Source organism: Schistocerca nitens, chromosome 2 (assembly GCF_023898315.1).
Source record: "Schistocerca nitens isolate TAMUIC-IGC-003100 chromosome 2, iqSchNite1.1, whole genome shotgun sequence".
Lineage (NCBI taxonomy): Eukaryota > Metazoa > Arthropoda > Insecta > Orthoptera > Acrididae > Schistocerca > Schistocerca nitens.
This window is the reverse complement of record NC_064615.1, coordinates 1,051,453,426-1,051,476,962: the sequence shown is the minus strand read 5'-3', so window position 1 is coordinate 1,051,476,962 and position 23,537 is coordinate 1,051,453,426. Positions and strand designations below refer to the sequence as shown.

The 23,537-nt window shown below is 42.4% G+C and overlaps 1 protein-coding gene across 1 annotated transcript in view; it reads right to left on the bottom strand.

Moving 5' to 3' along the window:
- LOC126234780 (trypsin-1-like) overlaps window positions 1-23,537 on the bottom strand; it is a 64,874-nt gene that overhangs the window by 22,357 nt on the left and 18,980 nt on the right. The window contains exons 4-6 of the mRNA XM_049943529.1: window positions 14,145-14,236; window positions 10,813-10,925; window positions 5,676-5,872 (exon numbers count right to left, since the gene is read on the bottom strand). Coding sequence (XP_049799486.1) covers window positions 5,676-5,872; window positions 10,813-10,925; window positions 14,145-14,236 — 402 coding nt within the window. The remainder of the gene's footprint in view (window positions 1-5,675; window positions 5,873-10,812; window positions 10,926-14,144; window positions 14,237-23,537) is intronic.

Genomic DNA, 23,537 nt, shown 5'->3' with positions numbered 1-23,537 from the left:
AGTACAGTGTATATCCAGTTTCGCAGCAATGCAGGCTGCTATTCTCCCATGGAGACGATCGTAGAGATGCTGGATGTAGTCCTGTGGAACGGCTTGCCATGCCATTTCCACCTGGCGCCTCAGTTGGACCAGCGTTCGTGCTGGACGTGCAGACCGCGTGAGACGACGCTTCATCCAGTCCCAAACATGCTCAATGGGGGACAGATCCGGAGATCTTGCTGGCCAGGGTAGTTGACTTACACCTTCTAGAGCACGTTGGGTGGCACGGGATACATGCGGACGTGCATTGTCCTGTTGGAACAACACGTTCCCTTGCCGGTCTAGGAATGGTAGAACGATGGGTTCGATGACGGTTTGGATGTACCGTGCACTATTCAGTGTCCCCTCGACGGTCACCAGTGGTGTACGGCCAGTGTAGGAGATCGCTCCCCACACCATGATGCCGGGTGTTGGCCCTGTGTGCCTCGGTCGTATGCAGTCCTGATTGTGGCGCTCACCTGCACGGCGCCAAACACGCATACGACCATCATTGGCACCAAGGCAGAAGCGACTCTCATCGCTGAAGACGACACCTCTCCATTCGTCCCTCCATTCACGCCTGTCGCGACACCACTGGAGGCAGGCTGCACGATGTTGGGGCGTGAGCGGAAGATGGCCTAACGGTGTGCGGGACCGTAGCCCAGCTTCATGGAGACGGTTGCGAATGGTCCTCGCCGATACCCCAGGAGCAACAGTGTCCCTAATTTGCTGGGAAGTGGCGGTGCGGTCCCCTACGGCACTGCGTAGGATCCTACGGTCTTGGCGTGCATCCGTGCGTCGCTGCGGTCCGGTCCCAGGTCGACGGGCACGTGCACCTTCCGCCGACCACTGGCGACAACATCGATGTACTGTGGAGACCTCACGCCCCACGTGTTGAGCAATTCGGCGGTACGTCCACCCGGCCTCCCGCATGCCCACTATACGCCCTCGCTCAAAGTCCGTCAACTGCACATACGGTTCACGTCCACGCTGTCGCGGCATGCTACCAGTGTTAAAGACTGCGATGGAGCTCCGTATGCCACGGCAAACTGGCTGACACTGACGGCGGCGGTGCACAAATGCTGTGCAGCTAGCGCCATTCGACGGCCAACACCGCGGTTCCTGGTGTGTCCGCTGTGCCGTGCGTGTGATCATTGCTTGTACAGCCCTCTCGCAGTGTCCGGAGCAAGTATGGTGGGTCTGACACACCGGTGTCAATGTGTTCTTTTTTCCATTTCCAGGAGTGTAGTTCTGGCTCTGTGTACTAGCGTGTTCAGCATAGCTCTCTTCCGAGATGGATGGTGAAAGCTACATCCTTTTAGACACAGATCTGCATGCATCGGTTTTTCTGTACACAGAGTGTCCGAGTCGTCCATCTGATCTCCGTTCGACCAACACATCTATGAAGGTAACTTCCTAACCTCCATCACCACTGTACACCATTCAAATTAACAACTTACTGCTACAGTGCCCCACTGCCAGATTAAAAGCTTATTGTCAACATATCTCAAGAAGCAAGCTGTCCGAAAGGGAAGACTGTTCAACGCTCGTTCTTCAACACCTCCCATGAAAAAGTTTGCTACGGCTCGTGACAGTGGTGAGCGAAATGTCTCATATCACCAGAAAAAAAAGCTGTGCTTGTCTTCAATTCCCCAACGTTGCTCAAGGTAAGGTAACACTGGGTGAAATTTGAGCCCAGTTACCAAGGTCGTAGCCAGGATTTTGTCAAAGGGAGGGTCCGATTTGTTTTAAATTTCTCTATGATGTACAACACATGTTTTCTTTTTTACAGTGTGTTCCACAATTCATATTACATACTAACAAAGTTCTAGAGGAGAGAAGACTTAATAGATCAAGTTTCATGTAGAAACCCATGTCGAGAAACGTCATCCAACGACGCTACACAGTGTCAAAGTTATAGGCATCAACGCCTGTAAACGTATGTATGGGGACGGAGTGATCCCGTGATTATGATACAGAGTGATGGAGAAGGATAAATGTATCAATTTGAGGTAAGGGTCCCCGTATCCGAAACGAGCGAGTCGAAAGTTATAACCGAAAACCGCTATGATGCCTCTGATCGTGTATTACATGTACTGGTACTGCTGTTAACAATGCAGCCTTTCGCTCCCTGTTTTATATCCCTGCCACTTTTACAATTTGAAAGAGAGTGTTCCAGTCTACACTGTCAAAAGCTTCCTCTAAGTCTACGAATGCTATAAATGTAGGTTTGCCTTTCCTGGACCTGACTTCTGTCAGAAGTCGTAGGGTCAGTATTGCCTCGTGTCTTCCTACATATCTCCGGAATCCAAACTGATCTTCCTCGAGGTCTGCTTCTACCAGTTTTTCCATTCTTGTGTAAAGGAGCCGTGTTAGTATTTTGCATCCGTGACTTGTTTCGACTTAAGTCTTTCAATGCTTTGTCAGATTCTTCCTCTACGTCCTCTTCCATTTCCATAACATTGCCCTCAAGTACATCTTCCTTGTATAGACTCTCTATAAACTCCTTCCACCTCTCCGTTTTTCCTTCTTTGCTTGGACTGGATAACCATCTGAGCTCTTGATATTTATACAGATGATTCGCTTTTCTCCAAAGCTCTCTTTAATTTTCCTCTAGGTAGTATCTATCTTACCCTAGCGATATATACTTCTGCACCATTACATTTGTCCTCTAGCCAGTCCTGCTTAGTCATTGTGCACCTGCTGTCGATCTAATTTTTTCGACGTTTGTATTCTCTTTCGCATGCTTTATTTATTGCATTTTTATATTTTCTCCTTTCATCAATCAATTTCAATATCTCTTGTACTACCCAAGGATTTCTACAATGCCTTGTCATTTTATCTATTATGTCCTCTGCTGCCTTCACTATTTCATCTCTTAAAGCTATCCATTCGTCTTTTACTGTATTCCTTTCCCCTGCTCTTGTCAATCGTTCCCTAATATGCCCTGTGAATCACTCTACAACCTCTGATTCTCTCAGTTTATACAGGTCTCATCTCCTTAATAACTGAAGAAAATGTCTCTTAAAAAAAATTTTGGCACATGCTATCGAGATACAATAGCGTGGAATGAATGGAAAAACAAGGCTACGATTTCCTTTTTTTTACCCTCACCTTCTAGAAGTAAAAAAAAAGTCTTGTTTTGATAGTATTTCTCCGAATAGAGAAATTGAGAGCTTAGGTGCTGACCTTACAGCTGTAGACGTTTCTTCATTGTTGAACCATTACTGTTGCATGTAAGACTATATTTTGTAAACTTGTTGCTAAACTTACCATGTTGTTTTTAAAAAAATTACGGGTTTGTATGTACGTGCAATCTAATTTTTTATTGGAGATCCTTTTTATTACAACCAGGAAATTTACATTTAATTAAGTAAGTAAAACTAGTACTAGTACTAGTATGACGTATGCAGTGGAGTCTCTAGTATCTAGGTCGAAACCATCGAGCCATACATATTGTAAGGCCTTCACAAAAAAGCAGACATGTGAAGGCAAGCGGGCACATGCCTCGAGACCCCTAAGTACCATTTACAAATCTCTGTTACGTCACGAGAAGTGCGGATTACCTTCTGTAAACATTTATCTTGAAATGGCTTACGAAGAGCACCAGGGAAGGCAACTAATTTGGAGACGGTGGGAAGCGCCAGAGACATGTTCTTGGATATGCCACGATTCTGTTACATTTAACTGTATTTTGGACTACAGGGAGGGTAAACACACACATACCTATTATTCTTCAGTGCTTCTTCGACATACATGACATTTAGCAGAGATAGTGGCAACCCTGTAAATGAAATACATTCACAGTTTCGAATATGGACGGACAGCCATCAACAGTATAATAAAATGACGTCTATGAACATTTGTGTGGGACCAAGACACGAACCCGGATTTCCCGCTTATCGCAAACGGTCGCCTGACCATTAGGCTATCCGAGCACGACTCATTGTCAGGCTCAAACTTCCACATGTCATCAACCATGTGTCTACCAATTGTACTCGTACATTCATTGTGTATAGTGCCGCACAGGCGAGACATTTTACTGCAAAGGACGCTTGTCCCGTGTGTGCGTATAAATATGGTTTTGCAGTACATGCAGTGCATTGCATCACATTCTTAAAGAGAATGGCATTGAAATATCATAGAAAACAACCGTGTCATACTCCAGCATCTCACTTTTCTCTCTTTTCTTCATGCCTACATCGGCTCCCTTATACACTCCTGGAAATTGAAATAAGAACACCGTGAATTCATTGTCCCAGGAAGGGGAAACTTTATTGACACATTCCTGGGGTCAGATACATCACATGATCACACTGACAGAACCACAGGCACATAGACACAGGCAACAGAGCATGCACAATGTCGGCACTAGTACAGTGTATATCCAGTTTCGCAGCAATGCAGGCTGCTATTCTCCCATGGAGACGATCGTAGAGATGCTGGATGTAGTCCTGTGGAACGGCTTGCCATGCCATTTCCACCTGGCGCCTCAGTTGGACCAGCGTTCGTGCTGGACGTGCAGACCGCCTGAGACGACGCTTCATCCAGTCCCAAACATGCTCAATGGGGGACAGATCCGGAGATCTTGCTGGCTAGGGTAGTTGACTTACACCTTCTAGAGCACGTTGGGTGGCACGGGATACATGCGGACGTGCATTGTCCTGTTGGAACAGCAAGTTCCCTTGCCGGTCTAGGAATGGTAGAACGATGGGTTCGATGACGGTTTGGATGTACCGTGCACTATTCAGTGTCCCCTCGACGATCACCAGTGGTGTACGGCCAGTGAAGAGATCGCTCCCCACACCATGATGCCGGGTGTTGGCCCTGTGTGCCTCGGTCGTATGCAGTCCTGATTGTGGCGCTCACCTGCACGGCGCCAAACACGCATACGACCATCATTGGCACCAAGGCAGAAGCGACTCTCATCGCTGAAGACGACACGTCTCCATTCGTCCCTCCATTCGTGCCTGTCGCGACACCACTGGAGGCGGGCTGCACGATGTTGGGGCGTGAGCGGAAGACGGCCTAACGGTGTGCGGGACCGTAGCCCAGCTTCATGGAGACGGTTGCGAATGGTCCTCGCCGATACCCCAGGAGCAACAGTGTCACTAATTTGCTGGGAAGTGGCGGTGCGGTCCGCTACGGCACTGCGTAGGATCCTACGGTCTTGGCGTGCATCCGTGCGTCGCTGCGGTCCGGTCCCAGGTCGACGGGCACGTGCACCTTCCGCCGACCACTGGCGACAACATCGATGTACTGTGGAGACCTCACGCCCCACGTGTTGAGCAATTCGGCGGTACGTCCACCCGGCCTCCCGCATGCCCACTATACGCCCTCGCTCAAAGTCCGTCAACTGCACATACGGTTCACGTCCACGCTGTCGCGGCATGCTACCAGTGTTAAAGACTGCGATGGAGCTCCGTATGCCACGGCAAACTGGCTGACACTGACGGCGGCGGTGCACAAATGCTGCGCAGCTAGCGCCATTCGACGGCCAACACCGCGGTTCCTGGTGTGTCCGCTGTGCCGTGCGTGTGATCATTGCTTGTACAGCCCTCTCGCAGTGTCCGGAGCAAGTATGGTGGGTCTGACACACCGGTGTCAATGTGTTCTTTTTTCCATTTCCAGGAGTGTAGATAAAATACCGTACTTACGTAGCAGACACCGGTTCCTCCTGTGACTGGGCCTGTGCAAATCATAGTGTCAGTCAGCTGGTTTTCCGTTATTAAGCTGTCGATCAGCTGCGAGCAAGTCGCTTGATCGATGATGACGACGTCTACAGTCTGCAGGATATCCGGTTCGCCTTCGTCTTCTGTCTCTCCCCAGCCAAGCGCAACAGCGGATGATCCATCTGCGGAAGACAGTTTTTGTTCAGTACTTAAGTCATTCAGGTGCAGATGGTCCACATATTTTTATGTGAAATGCAGCTTGATCTTAGGTGGGAGGTCTTTTTGAATGCAGATCTGATTGTGATGTTTTTGAATTGCTGTCTTTAGAGGCCAAAAACTGAAGCTAAAATAAATTTTTATGGTATTTCTAGTCGCATTGCTTAACAGGAATAGACCGTTATCTGTAGCACGGGCAATAAAAGTATGATAATAGAGGTAATAGTTCCTTTTCTGGATTAAATTAGTGTCTTATATCCATTATTCTACGGTAACTGGAATATCTTATTTTACTTATTGATATGTTCGTTAGCAGAAAACATTTTTAATCTCAGTGCAACAAGAATTCTTGCAGATGGCACTGGAACTATTTTGACATGTGCCACAGATCTTGGGAAAAAATAACGGGAAAGATAAAGTTCAAGGGTTTATAATGTTGAGATGGAAAAAGTTCATTATAGGAAGACAATACTGTCTCAAATATCTACAAACACTGACATTAGAAAATCCCGAAACTACTGGACCAAATGAGCTACTGAATTTCGATGTACTCTTGTGCGAAGTATGGTTTCTTCAGTTATCACTTAAATGTTGGCAGAAATATGACATTCTTTCCGTGAGGGAAATATCTGAGAACAATTTATGTCTTAAATAGGGCAACAGACAAAAATTTATTTGGTAACTGAGCAGAATGAATTGTGTAGTCTAACGAATAACACTGGATGTCCTCCTTGACAATGCTTAGTACTATATACCAACGTATTTACTCCAGTATTTATCCCTCTTCTTCCATTGTTTGACACGTATATACTGAAAGTATTGAATAATTTACCGCTCCCTCATCATATTCCATACTTCATTTTGATATATTATCCTTACTCCTACAATGTCTAAATCCTGTTACATAAACTCCGGAGTTCCGCAGCTTTTAAAACAGTTTATGTAACAGGGTTTAGACGTTTAGGAGTAAGGATAATATATCAAAATGAAGTATGGATTATGGTGAGGGAGCGGTAAATTATTCAATATTTTCGGTATATACGTGTAAAACAATGGAAGAAAGGGATAAATCCTGGAATAAATACGTTGGTATATAGTATTAAGTATTCTTTTTTACCATAATGATATTACCCTTATACAAAGAGTGAGAAAAACAGAAAATATCTTTGTGTAGAAATTGGAACAGATTTCGGAAGACAACACTTCTGCTTCTTAGGAAATGGGAAAAATGTGAACAAGAACAGTGATAGAGAAATAAAGGAACAACGTTCCTAATTCATATGTGAGATCATCAGCAGAATACTGAATAACAGGAAGATGAAATATATGAGAGCAAAAATTTATAAAATAATGATGGTACCGATTCTGAAATATGGCGTTATGCATACTGCGCCTCACAGGCGCATAGTATATAACCAGACGAAATTAGATTTCTAAAATAAGTCAGCGGATACTCTAGGTAGGATAAGTATTCATGAGGCTAAAATAGATTTAAATATTGTATAAGCTGGGACAATGATAGAAGGAAACTGGAATATATGGGAATACTATAAGAAAAGACTGGAAGAGAAAAGACTTCATAAGTGAACAAAAGGGTACAGCCCTAGAGGACGAAGAAAGATGCAAGACCTAGCCTTTACTGTGACTATCGTAGTATTTGCAGACAGTGAAGCAGACTCATAAATGAGTTGGATGATGACTGATATCTGAAGTAACGACTGCGGCACTTGCTACGGAACGTGAAATAAAATATCATAACTAAGAACAACAGCTTGGAGTATTGGAGTATTGGACATAACAGAAGTATATCGATGTTCATGGAAGCTCTACATCATAAGCAAAAAGCTTCAACATTACAGATAATGAGGTTAAAGGTGGTCGTAGAAGCAGTGTAAACTAAAAGCACTCCTACTGGTGATATATGAGAAAAATCACGAGAAACAGAAATGAAGATGTAGGGTACGGAAACTGGAAACCGTTGAAGAAAACCGTATCCAGAGGTCGTAAATGGGAAACAAGTGAATGAACAAATACCGGTGAGAGTATGACGGAGCCTCAGAAAGCAGCAAATTACCCATTTTTTCCAGAGTAAGATAAAAAAGGTAAAGATAAGTTTCGCAATTGGAAGGGTTGTTGTTGTTGTTGTGGTCTTCAGTCCTGAGACTGGTTTGATGCAGCTCTCCATGCTACTCTATCCTGTGCAAGCTTTTTCATCTCCCAGTACCTACTGCAACCTACATGCTTCTGAATCTGCTTAGTGTATTCATCTCTTGGTCTCCCTCTACGATTTTTACCCTCCACGCTGCCCTCCAATACTAAATTGGTGATCCCTTGATGCCTCAGAACATGTCCTACCAACCGATCCCTTCTTCTGGTCAAGTTGTGCCACAAACTTCTCTTCTCCCCAATCCTATTCAATACTTCCTCATTAGTTATGTGATCTACCCATCTAATCTTCAGCATTCTTCTGTAGCACCACATTTCGAAAGCTTCTATTCTCTTCTTGTCCAAACTATTCATCGTCCATGTTTCACTTCCATACATGGCTACACTCCATACAAATACTTTCAGAAATGACTTCCTGACACTTAAATCTATACTCGATGTTAACAAATTTCTCTTCTTCAGAAACGCTTTCCTTGCCATTGCCAGTCTACATTTTATATCCTCTCTACTTCGACCATCATCACTTATTTTGCTCCCCAAATAGCAAAACTCCTTTACCACTTTAAGTGTCTCATTACCTAATCTAATTTCCTCAGCATCACCCGACTTCATTAGACTACATTCCATTATCCTTGTTTTGCTTTTGTTGATGTTCATCTTATATCCTCCTTTCAAGACACTGTCCATTCCATTCAACTGCTCTTCCAAGTCCTTTGCTGTCTCTGACAGAATTACAATGTCATCGGCGAACCTCAAAGTTTTTATTTCTTCTCCATGAATTTTAATACCTACTCCGAATTTTTCTTTTGTTTCCTTTACTGCTTGCTCAATATACAGATTGAACAACATCGGGGAGAGGCTACAACCCTGTCTTACTCCCTTCCCTACCACTGCTTCCATTTCATGTCCCGCGACTCTTATAACTGTCATCTGGTTTCTGTACAAATTGTAAATAGCCTTTCGCTCCCTGTATTTTACCCCTGCCACCTTTATAATTTGAAAGAGAGTATTCCAGTCAACATTGTCAAAAGCTATCTCTAAGTCTACAAATGCTAGAAACGTAGGTTTGCCTTTCCTTAATCTTTCTTCTAAGATAAGTCGTAAGGTCAGTATTGCCTCACGTGTTCCAATATTTCTACGGAATCCAAACTGATCTTCCCCGAGGTCGGCTTCTACCAGTTTTTCCATTCGTCTGTAAAGAATTCGTGTTAGTATTTTGCAGCTGTGACTTATTAAACTGATAGTTCGGTAATTTTCACATCTGTCAACACCTGCTTTCTTTGGGATTGGAATTATTATATTCTTCTTGAAGTCTGAGGGTATTTCGCCTGTTTCATACATCTTGCTCACCAGATGGTAGAGTTTTGTCAGGACTGGCTCTCCCAAGGCCGTCAGTAGTTCCAATGGAATGTTGTCTACTCCGGGGGCCTTGTTTCGACTCAGGTCTTTCAGTGCTCTGTCAAACTCTTCACGCAGTATGATATCTCCCATTTCATCTTCATCTACATCCTCTTCCATTTCCATAATATTGTCCTCAAGTACATCGCCCTTGTATAGACCCTCTATATACTCCTTCCACCTTTCTGCTTTCCCTTCTTTGCTTAGAACTGGGTTTCCATCTGAGCTTTGATATTCATACAAGTCATTCCCTTATCTCCAAAGGTCTCTTTAATTTTCCTGTAGGCAGTATCTTACCCATAGTGAGATAGGCCTCTACATCCTTACATTTGTCCTCTAGCCATCCCTGCTTAGCCATTTTGCACTTTCTGTCGATCTCATTTTTGAGACGTTTGTATTCCTTTTTGCATGCTTCATTTACTGCATTTTTATATTTTCTCCTTTCATCAATTAAATTCAATATTTCTTCTGTTACCCAAGGATTTCTACTAGCCCTCGTCTTTTTATCTACTTGATCCTCTGCTGCCATCGCTACTTCATCCCTCAAAGCTACCCATTCTTCTTCTACTGTAGTTCTTTCCCCCATTCCTGTCAATTGTTCCCTTATGCTCTCCCTGAAACTCTGTACAACCTCTGGTTCTTTCAGTTTATCCAGGTCCCATCTCCTTGAATTCCCACCTTTTTGCAGTTTCTTCAGTTTTAATCTACAGGTCATAACCAATAGATTGTGGTCAGAGTCCACATCTGCCCCTTATTATTATTTTTTTTATGGAGAGGGGCATTTCGCATACTATATTCGTTATAGATATCTTGGAAAATGGCGGAACTACGTGTAGGAGCTACACTGCCTAACAAAGAAAAATCGGGCTCCCAGAATATGTGGTCGGATGTTAATGTACCTTCATACACGAACACATCATCAGCGGGTATGTAAACGATTAGAGTTGCAGTACTGTATGACGGGTGAAACCGCCGCCAGAGTGCTTTAACACTGTTCGTTTTCAGTTTTGTTACTAGTCCTGGCAGGGCACACAAGGGGCGTAAACAGGATCAGAACTAGAATGAAATTTTCACTCTACAGCGGAGTGTGCGCTGATATGAAACTTCCTGGCAGATTAAAACTGTGTGCCGGACCGAGACTCGAACTCAGGAGCTTTGCCTTTCGCGGGCAAGTGCTCTGAGCTACCCAAGCAGTGGCATAAATTGCAGGTTTGGATGACAATACCCAGGTGTCTCAGTGTTTCGATCTCGCAGTATATTTCCAGTTTGTAGTACTTTAATAGCTGTATAGATAACTGTTTAACATAGGTGAATCGTTTGAAAACGTGCCGGCGACGCTTACCTGTGGGAACAACTCCGGCGCTGGGCAGGTTAATGGGTTGGACAAAAGAGTTGAACGTGAAGGCGGTCATCAGTTTGAAGATAGCGATGTCGTTAGGGCTCACGTCAATACCACTGTAAAGAACGCTTGTTACAGAGCTACTCGCACATATTGGCACAAGAAAGCAGAAAATTTATATTAGGATGCAGAACAATAAATTTAAAAGCAAACAAATATGCATAAAATGTCAACTAAATACTCGCAGAAATTTAGATATTGACAACGATCTCGCGACCGTCGGAACTGGAAAATAACTACAGTGACTAAAATTAATGTACTTCCTCTATCTAGTATCTACTCAGTCTTGTTTATTTATTTCCAACTTTTCTCTTCAGTTATCATCCTGGCTTACAAAATCTGATCAGTTTATTTTCTGTAAATTGAGATTATACGACAGTATTAAGGTAAACACTGCTTGGTTCCTCCACGTTTAAACTAAGAGACAGTTCTTGTGATAAAATCGTTTGTGCTGCCAGTACAGAAATTCGATGCGAGACATCATAGTCATGTGTGAAACATTATCCCAAACGAAACTTTAAAACTAACTCATGTACCATGTGAAAATGTTAGCGCAGTTCAGGCAGGTGAATAGTCACAGTGTGTGACAAGCTGATACATAGCATATTAGTTGTAATCGGAAATAAACGAGTTCTTGCTCGCCTAACATGGAGACATGGGCAGAATCTCGGTGTAGCCATTATGTCGAGGAAGGTTGAGAGCAGTAGATATGTTGAACAACAGGTAAATGGAAACACCAGACTAAAGATACTGCAAACGTTTGTTTCACCAAAAAATACTGATGGTTATGTACTCGTTCGTATTCATGCAACGGTAGTTTTCCAGTATGATTATACGCAAGAGCTCTGCAATTTCTGCATTCTAGTCCCCAGTTCTTGGTAAGTCTACCACTATTCCCGCTTCCTGAAGGTCTCGATGATCATACATTCTGAGTTATTCTGTTGTCATCTGTAGTCTCATCTGTCTATACCATTCAAGTTGTTTTCCTTTCAATCCACTGAATCAATATTGAATCTATGTTTGCTGTCAGTTTGATGTCTTCATTTATTACCCTATCTATTACTGTGATTTTGAAAGCGTTCTTCACTACATCATTTCGGCTGCATACAGCTTTCATTCCATTTCCTTTGTCAGTGACTACGCATGTGTCCTTCACGAGAGGGTGCTTTCGACAACACTCCTATACGGTCGTTATTGTATCTTTGACGATACACTCGTTCCAAAATACTGCACGTAGCTGGTTAGTTATGACGTTTAATATCGTTTTTGACTGTGTACATCTTAGACATTCCTTTTATTGTCCATCAGTGTGTTGTCTAAATATTTAATAATTTCGTTCTTCATTTTTAAATCACTCCTTTCCGCTTCTATGAACATAGTATTACATGTTTCCAGCATTTAGCTTTATATATCTATTCTCGTAAATCTCAAATCTATAACATTTATGTATTTATATCAATGCAGGTAATTCCCAAACACGTACGTTACGTTGTTTGCTTCTCGACTGTTATCATTCGGTCATCCATAAAGAGTAGGCTGTAATTTCATCCATCGGAAATGAAATTTTTCGAAACCCTAAAACTTTGTTATTTGTGATTTAAACAATAAAATACCGTTTCGGGCACTGCCGTGGAAGGAAAGCATAATAATACACACACAGATATTACGTCCAATATTATTGTAATCTTCTACAGAATTTGAAATCGGAATGATTTTTAAACCACATATGTTCATAAGTTATTTCGAGCGCTCCACGCCCTTACGGAGTCCGTTCAGATTTCTCCAGTGACCCCAATCCAGATGGGAACACGAGGGTTTATTAAGCGCGTTTGGACATTCTTATTGCTAGAATTGTTTTATGGACTCTTCTGATGGTTGCCCTCAATTTATAAATCCGTTGGGCACTGGTTGATGGTCATATTATGGCTGACGTTTTCGATTAATCTGTTTGTTCGGTTCTTTTGAGCTAAGGAACGATCTTCTGGTATGTGGAGCAGCAATGCCCGATTGTGAATACTGGTGACCCATTCTAGTTGGTTTCGAGCAGTCAGTTATTTTCCTTCATGTATCATTAAGACCTTGTTAATTTCCTTGGTGTGCTTAGACGTCTCCCAAATAGGGTATCCATAACCGGTGACCGAAAATACATGCTGAGTGCTGTGCAGCGTAGCACGTTTTCGTTGGTCCCCTTAAGCCCATTTTGCAGATATTTTTGATTAGTACGCTATTCCGTCTTTGGATTTTGTTTTTGTTTTTCTCAATATGTTTCCTACTTGCCAAATTTCTGTCGAAGTTGGTACCCAGGGTGCCACTAAAGACGATATATAGATCCTTTCCTGCCTCCGGGTTGTTAATGTTCTGAATTTTTGCCAGGATTCGGTATTAGTTGTTTTACCCTGTAGCAGTATGTGAGTGTCACGACGTCACCATTTAGGCCATTTTCAATTTCATCACGAGATTTTGCTTAACATGAAATCGCCGCATTATCTACGTAAATAAAAGATGCTGACTTTCTCCCAAATTTATTGATCATTCGTGTGCTTATGAAAGTGCAGCCATCTGCGACACACTGCCTTGCAGAAAACTGTTTTTCTGGCTTCGTTAACTGCTTGTAATGTGTTAAGATTCGACAAAGAATCTACTATTTAATATACGTGCTAACAAAGGACATTCGTCATCGTATCCCCTCCAGATTTAGTGCAAAAATGGCCCAGTGGTCGGTCAAAAATTAAACATAGCTCAAACTTAAATACACGAAGAAGGTGTACTGAACTGTGAAAAAAGAAGCAAAACAGAAGCAGTGAACGACGTAAGCTCAAGATGTGCTTCTTCTTGTTTGAATGCTTGTTCTGTGTTCAGTTTTTGACGACTGGGCCATCTTACCACCATATCTGAAGGAGGTGCGATGGACAGCATCGCTTGCAAGATGTTTCTACGGATCTTGACCATCCGATTTAATTTTGAAATAAGAATTCTCAAGTTTAAAGTATCGTCTGCTACACACGTTCGATGTACTTAATCCGGGCACTTCGTTCTTGATCTTCCATTCTTATTGTTTGTTCTTCTATACAAATAAAAATAAACACGACAGATGGGAGGACTTGAACTAATCTCTATATGAAGATATCAGGCTTAATACACGTAAGTGAAGATGATGCTGATAATATTTCAGTGATTTGAAAATTGAGTCAAACATAGCACTTCAATGTGGAAGAGTACTTTACTCACTGGAGTCGGTTCGAAGTCTGTGGAATTACCGCGTGGCTTGTACTTACCCTGGGTGGTCTGGGTGCTTGATCATCTGCGAAATCCTCACCTCCTGCTCCGTGCCTTCGTCGGTGCTCTGGTCCAGTTCTCCAGCCACTGCCTGGAACAATAACGTGTACCTCTCGTTCTTTTCCACAGTATATGGGAGACAATTTAGCATCGTTAATTTCTACTCTATAATGTTTGACCTGGGAAAGAAGTGAAAGAGATGAAATTTAAGGGACGGGGTGAGGGAAGGAAGAAATGTTGGAGTTTAAAGGTCCGTTGACGACGAAATCATTAGAGAAAGAGCACAGGATCTTAAAGAAACCGTCCCGACGCTACTCTGACTTGAATCGCAGTCTTCCCGCAAGCGAGCAGTTAAGGGACCAGATAACCCTGCTAAGATTCACAGAAATCACAGATCTTCTGGCTGAAACTAAGAACTTTTTTGAGCAGGACAGGATAACAACCATAGGTGTTGACTTACACAAAAAATGGAGGGAAATGCTAAAGAGCAGTAGAAAGGAATATATCAATTTGCTCCAAATCACAATTCGAGAAGACGGAGTAAAACAAAGAGTAGTTTTCTATAAAGTAGAAATGGTGGATAGAAGAGAATATCGGGCCCGCATCTCGGGGTCGTGCGGTAGCGTTCTCGCTTCCCACGCCCGGGTTCCCGGGTTCGATTCCCGGCGGGGTCAGGGATTTTCTCTGCCTCGTGATGGCTGGGTGTTGTGTGCTGTCCTTAGGTTAGTTAGGTTTAAGGAGTTCTAAGTTCTAGGGGACTGATGACCATAGATGTTAAGTCCCATAGTGCTCAGAGCCATTTTTTTGAGAATATCGGTACAAGGGAGAAAGAAGAGGGTGTCGTAGGCGAGAGGAGCTTTCTCCAGAAACTGAGGATCACTGGTGGTAAATCTTAGTATTAATCGAGGAATTTTTTAAACAATTATTATATCCAGAACAAAACAATGCGTCTATACGAACCTATATATTAGGAAGATAAGGAGAAAAAAAGAGTCAAGTGCCTAGAATTTCCTTCACATAGTGTATTACAGCTATGTTTTGAATATTCAAACCATTTTTCACACTAACGCTTTGCATATGACATGCCATTTCTCCTTTAACGATTGCCCAATTTCGGTCCAACAGGCCATTTCAAGGGGGTGAAAATGTTTTTGGGACTTTGTGGTAAGATTCTATGGGACCAAACTGCTGAGGTCAGCAGTCCCTAGCTCCGAGTGAGGACTAGAACCTCCGACGGGGGGAGTCGCGCGAACTGTGACAAGGCCCCTAAGACCGTACGGCTACTCCGCGCGGCAAGTGGTGTGGAGTATATGACCGAGCATGAACATCAATATAGTTTAAAATACTATGTCTGTTAAACTAACAGGATAATCGTATGCAGGCAAACCACTGTAACTAAAGTTGCAAATAATGATAATTATAGTCGCATCCCTGCTCGTACATCCATACCAACGTGAACTGGAAATGTGCTTAGTAACCTGTATTTAATACAAGTTCTTTGCTGTGTTTGAATTCCTCGTTGTAACATATCCACACATACCGTTAAGAGATCTAATATTCTGTCTGCCATCCTCACTCATATATTTGTTGACTCTTAAAAATGGAATAGTGAGGTGAATATGGCAAGCTGTGTTGTACAAACATATTTATTCATATAAAATAAGACCCTTGATGGAAAAATTGTCGTTTACTCTCCACTGAACGAAGAAAGTAAATTGGAAGGAACAATGGGAAACAAAGTATTGGAAATAACGGATAACGAGTAAATGCCATCTTTTATGGGAGATAACCAAATATAATTATGGAAACATAAGGAGGAGCAATGGGGGAAATGAAGGGCTTTAGGAGCTTCACAACAAACTTTACTGTGTTTCGAGAAGATGAAACAATTTCTTATGTGAGACAAATTTCATGGATGCACCGTTTCCTACTAGGGAATTTTTTGACGTTAGTTTTGTCCAGAGACGGTGATCAAATTGCCGTGTGATAAATATTGTTTTAGAGATATTGCTGATCTGATACAGATTTATTTTTGTGCTAAGAGACGAAGAGTTTGCAGTACGAGACCGCGATATATACTTCGGAAGAGCTGGTTGCCCGTTTGGCTGAAGTTGCAGGCATTACGCGTGAAACACGTGGTTGTTTAGAGCGAGTTAGGCGATCATTAGCACGCAAATGCCAGTTGTGCATTAATGAAAGCGGACGTCATTTTTATTAACACCTTTAAAATTATACTGACCACACTGAGGTTTGAAGACCGCCTCTAAACATCACTAGAGTATAAACCTTCATGACCTCCTATGGCCAACAAGGTACGTTTATGACATTTTTGTCACGTGTAAAGAGTATTTCTTTTTATCGCCATTAAATAATCTTAAGATTTCTTATTCGTAATTCTTTTACGCCCTGTATTTGTCAGACTTAACTATAAATGTGCTGCCTGAAAATAATTGATGTGGATATAAACAAATTGTCTGAAGAAAGAGTATGTGAAATAACTGTTGTAAGGTGTGGTGTGTGTGACAGAAATTGTTCTATGTAAGTTAAGGTGACATATCTGTATCTCTGTATTCTTCTACTGACGAATTGGAACTGAGACATGTTGACGATAACCCTAATGTCAGCGTCAGAGAAGTTGCTGCTGTACAAGGTAACGTTGACCACGTCACTGTATGGAGAGTGCTACGGGAGAACGAGTTGTTTCCGTACCATGTACAGCGTGTGCAGGCACAATCAGCAGCTGATTGGCCTCCACGGGTACACTTCTGCGAATGGTTCATCTAACAATGTGTCAATCCTCATTACGGATGAGGCTTCATTCCAACGTGATCAAATTGTAAATTTTCACAATCAACATGTGTGGGCTTACGAGAATCCGCACGCAATTGTGCAATCACGTCATCAACACAGATTTTCTGTGAACGTTTGGGCAGGCATTGTTGGTGATGTCTTGATTGGGCCCCATGTTCTTCTACCTATGCTCAATGGAGCACGTTATCATGATTTCATACGGGATACTCTACCTGTGCTGCTAGAACATGTGCCTTCACAAGTACGACACAACATGTGGTTCATGCACGATGGAGCTCCTGCACATTTCGGTCGAAGTGTTCGTACGCTTCTCAACAACAGACTCGGTGACCGATGGATTGGTAGAGGCGGACCAATTCCATGGCCTCCACGCTCTCCTGACCTCAACCCTCTTGACTTTCATTTATGGGGGCATTTGAAAGCTCTTGTCTACGCAACCCCGGTACCAAATGTAGAGACTCTTCGTGCTCGTATTGTGGACGGCTGTGATACAATACTCCATTCTCCAGGGCTGCATCAGCGCATCAGGGATTCCATGCGACGGAGGGTGGATGCATGTATCCTCGCTAACGGAGGACATTTTGAACATTTCCTGTAACAAAGTGTTTGAAGTCACGCTGGTACGTTCTGTTGCTGTGTGTTTCCAGTCCATGATTAATGTGATTTGAAGAGAAGTAATAAAATGAGATCTAACATGGAAAGTCAGCGTTTCCGGACACATGTCCACATAACATATTTTCTTTCTTTGTGTGTGAGAAATGTTTCCTGAAAGTTTGGCAGTACCTTTTTGTAACACCCTGTATATATATGACTTTGGAACATTATTAAGGTAAATACACTGTTTGTTCTCTATCAAAATCTTTCATTTGCTGACTATGCCTACCAGTAGTTAGTGCCTTCAGTAGTCATAACCTTTTATTTAGATGGCAGTAGTGGCGCTCGCTGTATTGCAGTAGTTCGAGTAACAAAGATTTTTTTGAGGTAAGTGATTCAAGAAAGGCATAGGTTGTTGTTAGTCAGGGCCATTCTTTTGTAGTGATTTTTGAAAGTCAGACTGCGTTGCGCTAAAAACATTGTGTGTCAGTTTAGTGTTGATCAGAGTAAGTAAAGAGAGTAATGTCTGAGTACGCTCAGTTTTGCTCAGCTGTTTGAAAATCAAATAATGTAAGCGGTTTATCAGCACAGTCATTCATAAATTTTTCTAAGGGGACGTTTCAATACATCCCACGATATTTCAAGTAAGTACATGCCAGGAAGCTACAGGTGAGCCATCGATGAAGAAAATTAAAATTTATCTTTATTTCTCAAAATAGACACCCTCGTGACGAACTCATTTCTCATAATGACAGAGACGTTTATCGATAGAGTCATTAGAATGTTTGTTGATGGAGGCAGAACCTCACCTCTGCCTGAACTATTCATCTCCATCAAAGGGAGCCTCACGGGGTAGCCGCGCGTTCTGAGGCCTCTTGCCACGGTCCGCGCGGCTTCCCCCGTCGGAGGTTCGTGTCTTCCCTCGGGCATGAATGTCTGTGTCGTCCGTAGCGTCAATTAGTTTAAGTTAGATTAAGTAGTGTGTAAGCTTTGGTCCCATAAGACCAAAAGTTTTTCCATCAAAGTGAAGTCCTTGAAAGTGTTCTTCAGGTTTTCGAAACAGATGGAAATCGGATGGGGCTAAGTCGGGACTGTATTGAGGATGATCGATGACAGCGAAACCAAGACGTCGCAATCTTGCAGATATCGTGGCGCTCGTGTGTGGTTAGGTACTTTCATGCTCAAAGAGAGGCCGCGAGCGGCAAATACATAGACATGAAGAATAAAGATACAGAATAGCGCCTGTTATATTTAAAAGCTTTAAGAGTTTATACAGTAAACATTCGGCGGCATCATAGTTCAGCATGCTCTCATTCACTGCTGACAATCAGTAACATTTATCGGCGGATTGTTATTGTTCGCGAAATTATTTTCTATCGATACTTGCAAAACTGACTCGTGAAACGAGTGCATATATGGGACTGGATATCGCTTCTACATAGAACACTATGCAGTCGTCCGGAATATCAAGTACGACTAAACAAGACATTCTTGTAGTTTTACTTGTACTCAGCAGAATGAAAGATGTTGCAAATATTGAAAAAAAATTAAGACAATTGCTTAATAGGTTGTTTGCCCGCCTTTAAAACGCAGTATAGCAGCGATTCTTCCTCGCAGGGATCTAATACGTTCTAGATAGGGTTTCTACTAGAGTGTGGCATCAAACGAGAGTTGAATGAAAAGCAATGCCTCCACCTTCGTTAATTGGGTTTGAATGGGAATATTTTACTAAATCAAATGCAGAAATAATCATTAGAATGTGATCTTTAATTACCAATATTCACTTTCCCACATAATCGCCGTCTACTGGATACATTTCTGCAAACGATGAACAAGTTTTCTGAAGCCGTCACGGAAGATGTCGACACTCTGTTTCCGCAACCACAATCTCACAGTTCTCTTAACGTCTTCATCAGAATCGTACTGTTGTCCCCGCAGATCGTCTTTCGTTATCGGGAACAGATGGAAGTCGGATGGTGTTAAATCGGGATTGTATGGAGGATGCCGTACGACGGTGAGATTCAGTCTTTGAAGGTCTCCTGTGGTAGCACGTAAAGTGGATGGCTTGGTATTGTCATGCTGCATCTTTCGATAGCCAAGCAAAGCAATAATGTGACCCACACGTTCTTGTGAAATGCCGATTGCGCTTGCAGTTTCTCTCTGAGTGATACGACGATCGTCCTGAATCAATCCGTCAACATTTATCTTGTGAAACTCGGTGGTTACTGTCACAGGACGTCCAACCCTTTGTTTGTCATCCAGGTCTGATGTTCCCTCCTCAACATCCTTAAACGTACTCGTCGAACGACGTATAGTACTCACATCAACACAATCATCATAAAATGGTTTCATTCTCTGAAGAATCTCCTTTGGGTTGACACCTTCTGCTGTCAAGAATTCAATGACTGCATGTTGCTTAAATCGCATTGACCGACCGTGTGCGCAGGGTTCCATACTTCACGCTGTAACAACACAACCGATCAATGCTGAGGCTTCCCGCCAACTGGAGCTGTAGAGAAGATGCTACGGAACAAGCCAGTTCTGCCGCACACCAATGCTGCCAACTGCTGAAGATTTACGAAGGTGGAGGCATTACTTTTCAGTCAACCCTCGTGTATCCGCGCACGGGCCACTAATTCCCGTAAATTGCAGGATGGTGGTTCGCCGACGAGGATCTGCTGTCCGACAGCATCCAAATGTTTTCCATCGGATCCAGATCTACAGTTACATCTACCTGGGTACTGTGCAAATCTCACTCAAGTGCCTGGCAACATCGAACAGCACTTGAAAAGAAACGAACACCTGTATCTTCCCGTGCGAGCTTTGATTTCCCTTATTTTATTATGATGATCGTACCTCTCTACGTAAGTCGGCAGATGAGTTTGGGGTATTCACATCATTGTTGCGCAAACATTTCTGACCTTACTTCAAGATGACATCGCCGTTGCGGAGGCGCAGGGTAGTGGTGGATCGCTATAATATTCATGTAGTCCGCAGCTGTCATGGTGTAAGTAGGCTGTTTATGTTTTCTTATTGGCAACGTTACGTAGCGCTCTGTATGACAATCACTGGCTGTGCTGTGTGCAGTCTGTGGCTAGTTTGCATTGTTGTCTGCCATTGTAGTGTTGGGCAGCGGCAGCTGGATGTTAACAGCGCGTAGCGTTGCTCAGTTGGAGGTGAGCCGCCAGCAGTGGTGGATGTGGGGAGAGAGATGGCGGAGTTTAGAAATTTGTAAGACTGGATGTCATGACCTACTATGTATATTATGAGTTTTCAACACTATTAAGGTAAATACATTGTTTGTTCTCTATTAAAATCTTTCATTTGCTAACTATGCCTGTCAGTAGTTAGTGCCTTCTGTAGTTTGAATCTTTTATTTAGCTGGTAGTAGTGGCGCTCACTGTATTGCAGTAGTTCGAGTAACCAAGATTTTTGTGAGGTAAGTGATTTGTGAAACGTATAGGTTAATGTTAGTCAGGGCCATTCTTTTGTAGGGATTTTTGAAAGTCAGATTGCATTGCGCTAAAATTATTGTGTGTCAGTTTAAGCACAGTCTTCTATAATTGTTCAAAGGGGACGTTACATATGTCGACCCTTAGCCCAGGATACCTCACTGGAATCTTCTGATTTTTTCTTGTTGTTTGTGTAATTAGTGAAGATTTTGTTTATTGCTAGCGCGTAATTGTAGAGAGAATCTCCTTTGTGGTTGCAGTCTTTCATTGTTGTACAGTAAAACAGGTGTGGCACGCATGTAGATTTGCACCAAGTATTTCGCAGCTGCGCTTGCAATTAGCTAGATATTATTTTCAGTGCTATGTTAATGTGTTCTCTTATTTTTGCTCTTCAAATTGTGTTTTCCTGTGTTGTCGTGTGAAATATTGTGACAATAATGGCGTGTGAAAAACGTAATACTAGGCTCCAAAGTAAACTGAGAAGTGACAGTGAAGACGAAAGCAGTATGTTAGCACCACCATGTAATGAATTAACTAATATTCAAAGTAGTAATTTGGTAACTGTGCACAGGGAAAAGGAGCGGGCGTCAAATAATGGTGTAGACAGTGAAACAGGTAGTGAACAGGGAAGCATTATCGATCGATCGGTCGGCAACAGCTCGCCTCAGGAATCGGGAATGGCAGAACACAATATTGCAAATACTGTAGACTCAGGTTTTGGGTTCTCACCGTTTTCTCAAATCAGTCAAGACACATTTTCCGCTTGTCAAAATGTGAATGTTGCCGGTGAAAATTCACTGCCGAAAAGCACTGAGGAACATGTTTCAGACACCAGTGCATTGTTATTACAATTAATGCAACAAATGGGACAAATGCTTCAAAAGTTAGACACAATGGAACAAAATCAGAGACAAACACAGCAACAGTTAGACACAATGGAACAAAATCAGAGACAAACACAGCAAAAGCTTCAAAAGTTAGACACGATGGAACAAAATCAGAGACAAACACAGCAACAGCTTCAAAAGTTAGACTCATTGGAACAAACTCTTGAACAAACACGTGAAGATTTAACTATTGAGTTACATAACATTGAATCGAAATGTCAAAAAGTCTGTAATGACGTAAAAACTCAAATTTTTGAGCATTTTCAACCCATTTTTTCGCGGCATGAAAATGCATTACAGAATCACGAAGCAGCCATAAAAGAACTGCAAACTATTGTTCATGAAAATCATGAGACCTTGCAAGCTAAAATTGACTCAGTTGCATCTACCGATTCGGTTACGCAACTTGCAAAAACTCAGGAAAACTTAAAGGACACAGTAGATATTCTGAAAATTGGTTCAGAAAGACACACGGAGGAAATTAGTTCACTATCGGAGAAAGTAGTCGAACTTTCGGATCAGCTAAATAATTTATCTACGAAGGTAGATGATAATCTGAATGACACAAAACCGGTAGTCTTTAATGACACAGAAGAGTGCGAACAAATTAGGAAATTCAAACAAAATCAGAATCAAATTAATACACAACACCAAAGAGAAATCTGGGAAGTACAATATCAGCTGACACAGGTAATACAAGAATTACGTATTTCAGAGGACACTCGCGCTCCAACACGGGAAGAGGGACTTAGAAATACGGAAAAGCCACAAAATAATAACACAGGGCATTTCGGAAATTATGAAAGAAATTGGCAAGATGCACCGAATTTTGAAATGGAACCGCCAAAACGACGCAACAATGACCGACATGCGACTCGCCGACACGATGATTTTGACTATAAGCTGTTCATTACTACACGCAAATTTAAAACATTTAAGAATTCTGACAATGACATTCATCCACAAGCATGGCTCCATCAATTCTCTCATTGTTTTCCTCCCAACTGGTCGTTAGAACACAGATTAGAATTTATGTGTGGGTACTTAGAGAATGAACCAGCTGTAAGAATGCGATCGGTCATTCACGATTGTCACAGTGAAGGAGAATTTTATCATGCCTTCCTCTCAGCATATTGGTCTCAAGCTACACAAGACCGAGCAAAACATAGCATCATAATGATGAAACATTTCGAACAATCTGAATTCTCCAGTCTTGTGAAATATTTTGAAGACATGTTGCACAAGAATCAGTACCTGTCAAACCCATACAGCCCCTCAGAACTCATCCGCATTTGCTTAATCAAATTACCTGAACATTTACGACACATTATTTTGGCAGGACGTTGCAAAGACGACATCGAAGCTTTTCAGGGACTCTGACAAGAATTAGAAATTGACACTAACAATCACGGAACGCGAAAACAGGAACGCAACAATTACAGGTCACATCCGTCGCAATTCCGCGATGAAAGAAATAATAACTCGATACGACAAGGCTATTCTCACAACACAAATCGTGACCAAAACAGACACCACCCATATGACAACCACTGGCAGAGTAACAATAGTTACAGAGAAAGATCGCATTTCCGTAGTAATGAATATGACAGAGATTACCTTAGAAACAGACAATATGGTAACCAGAACT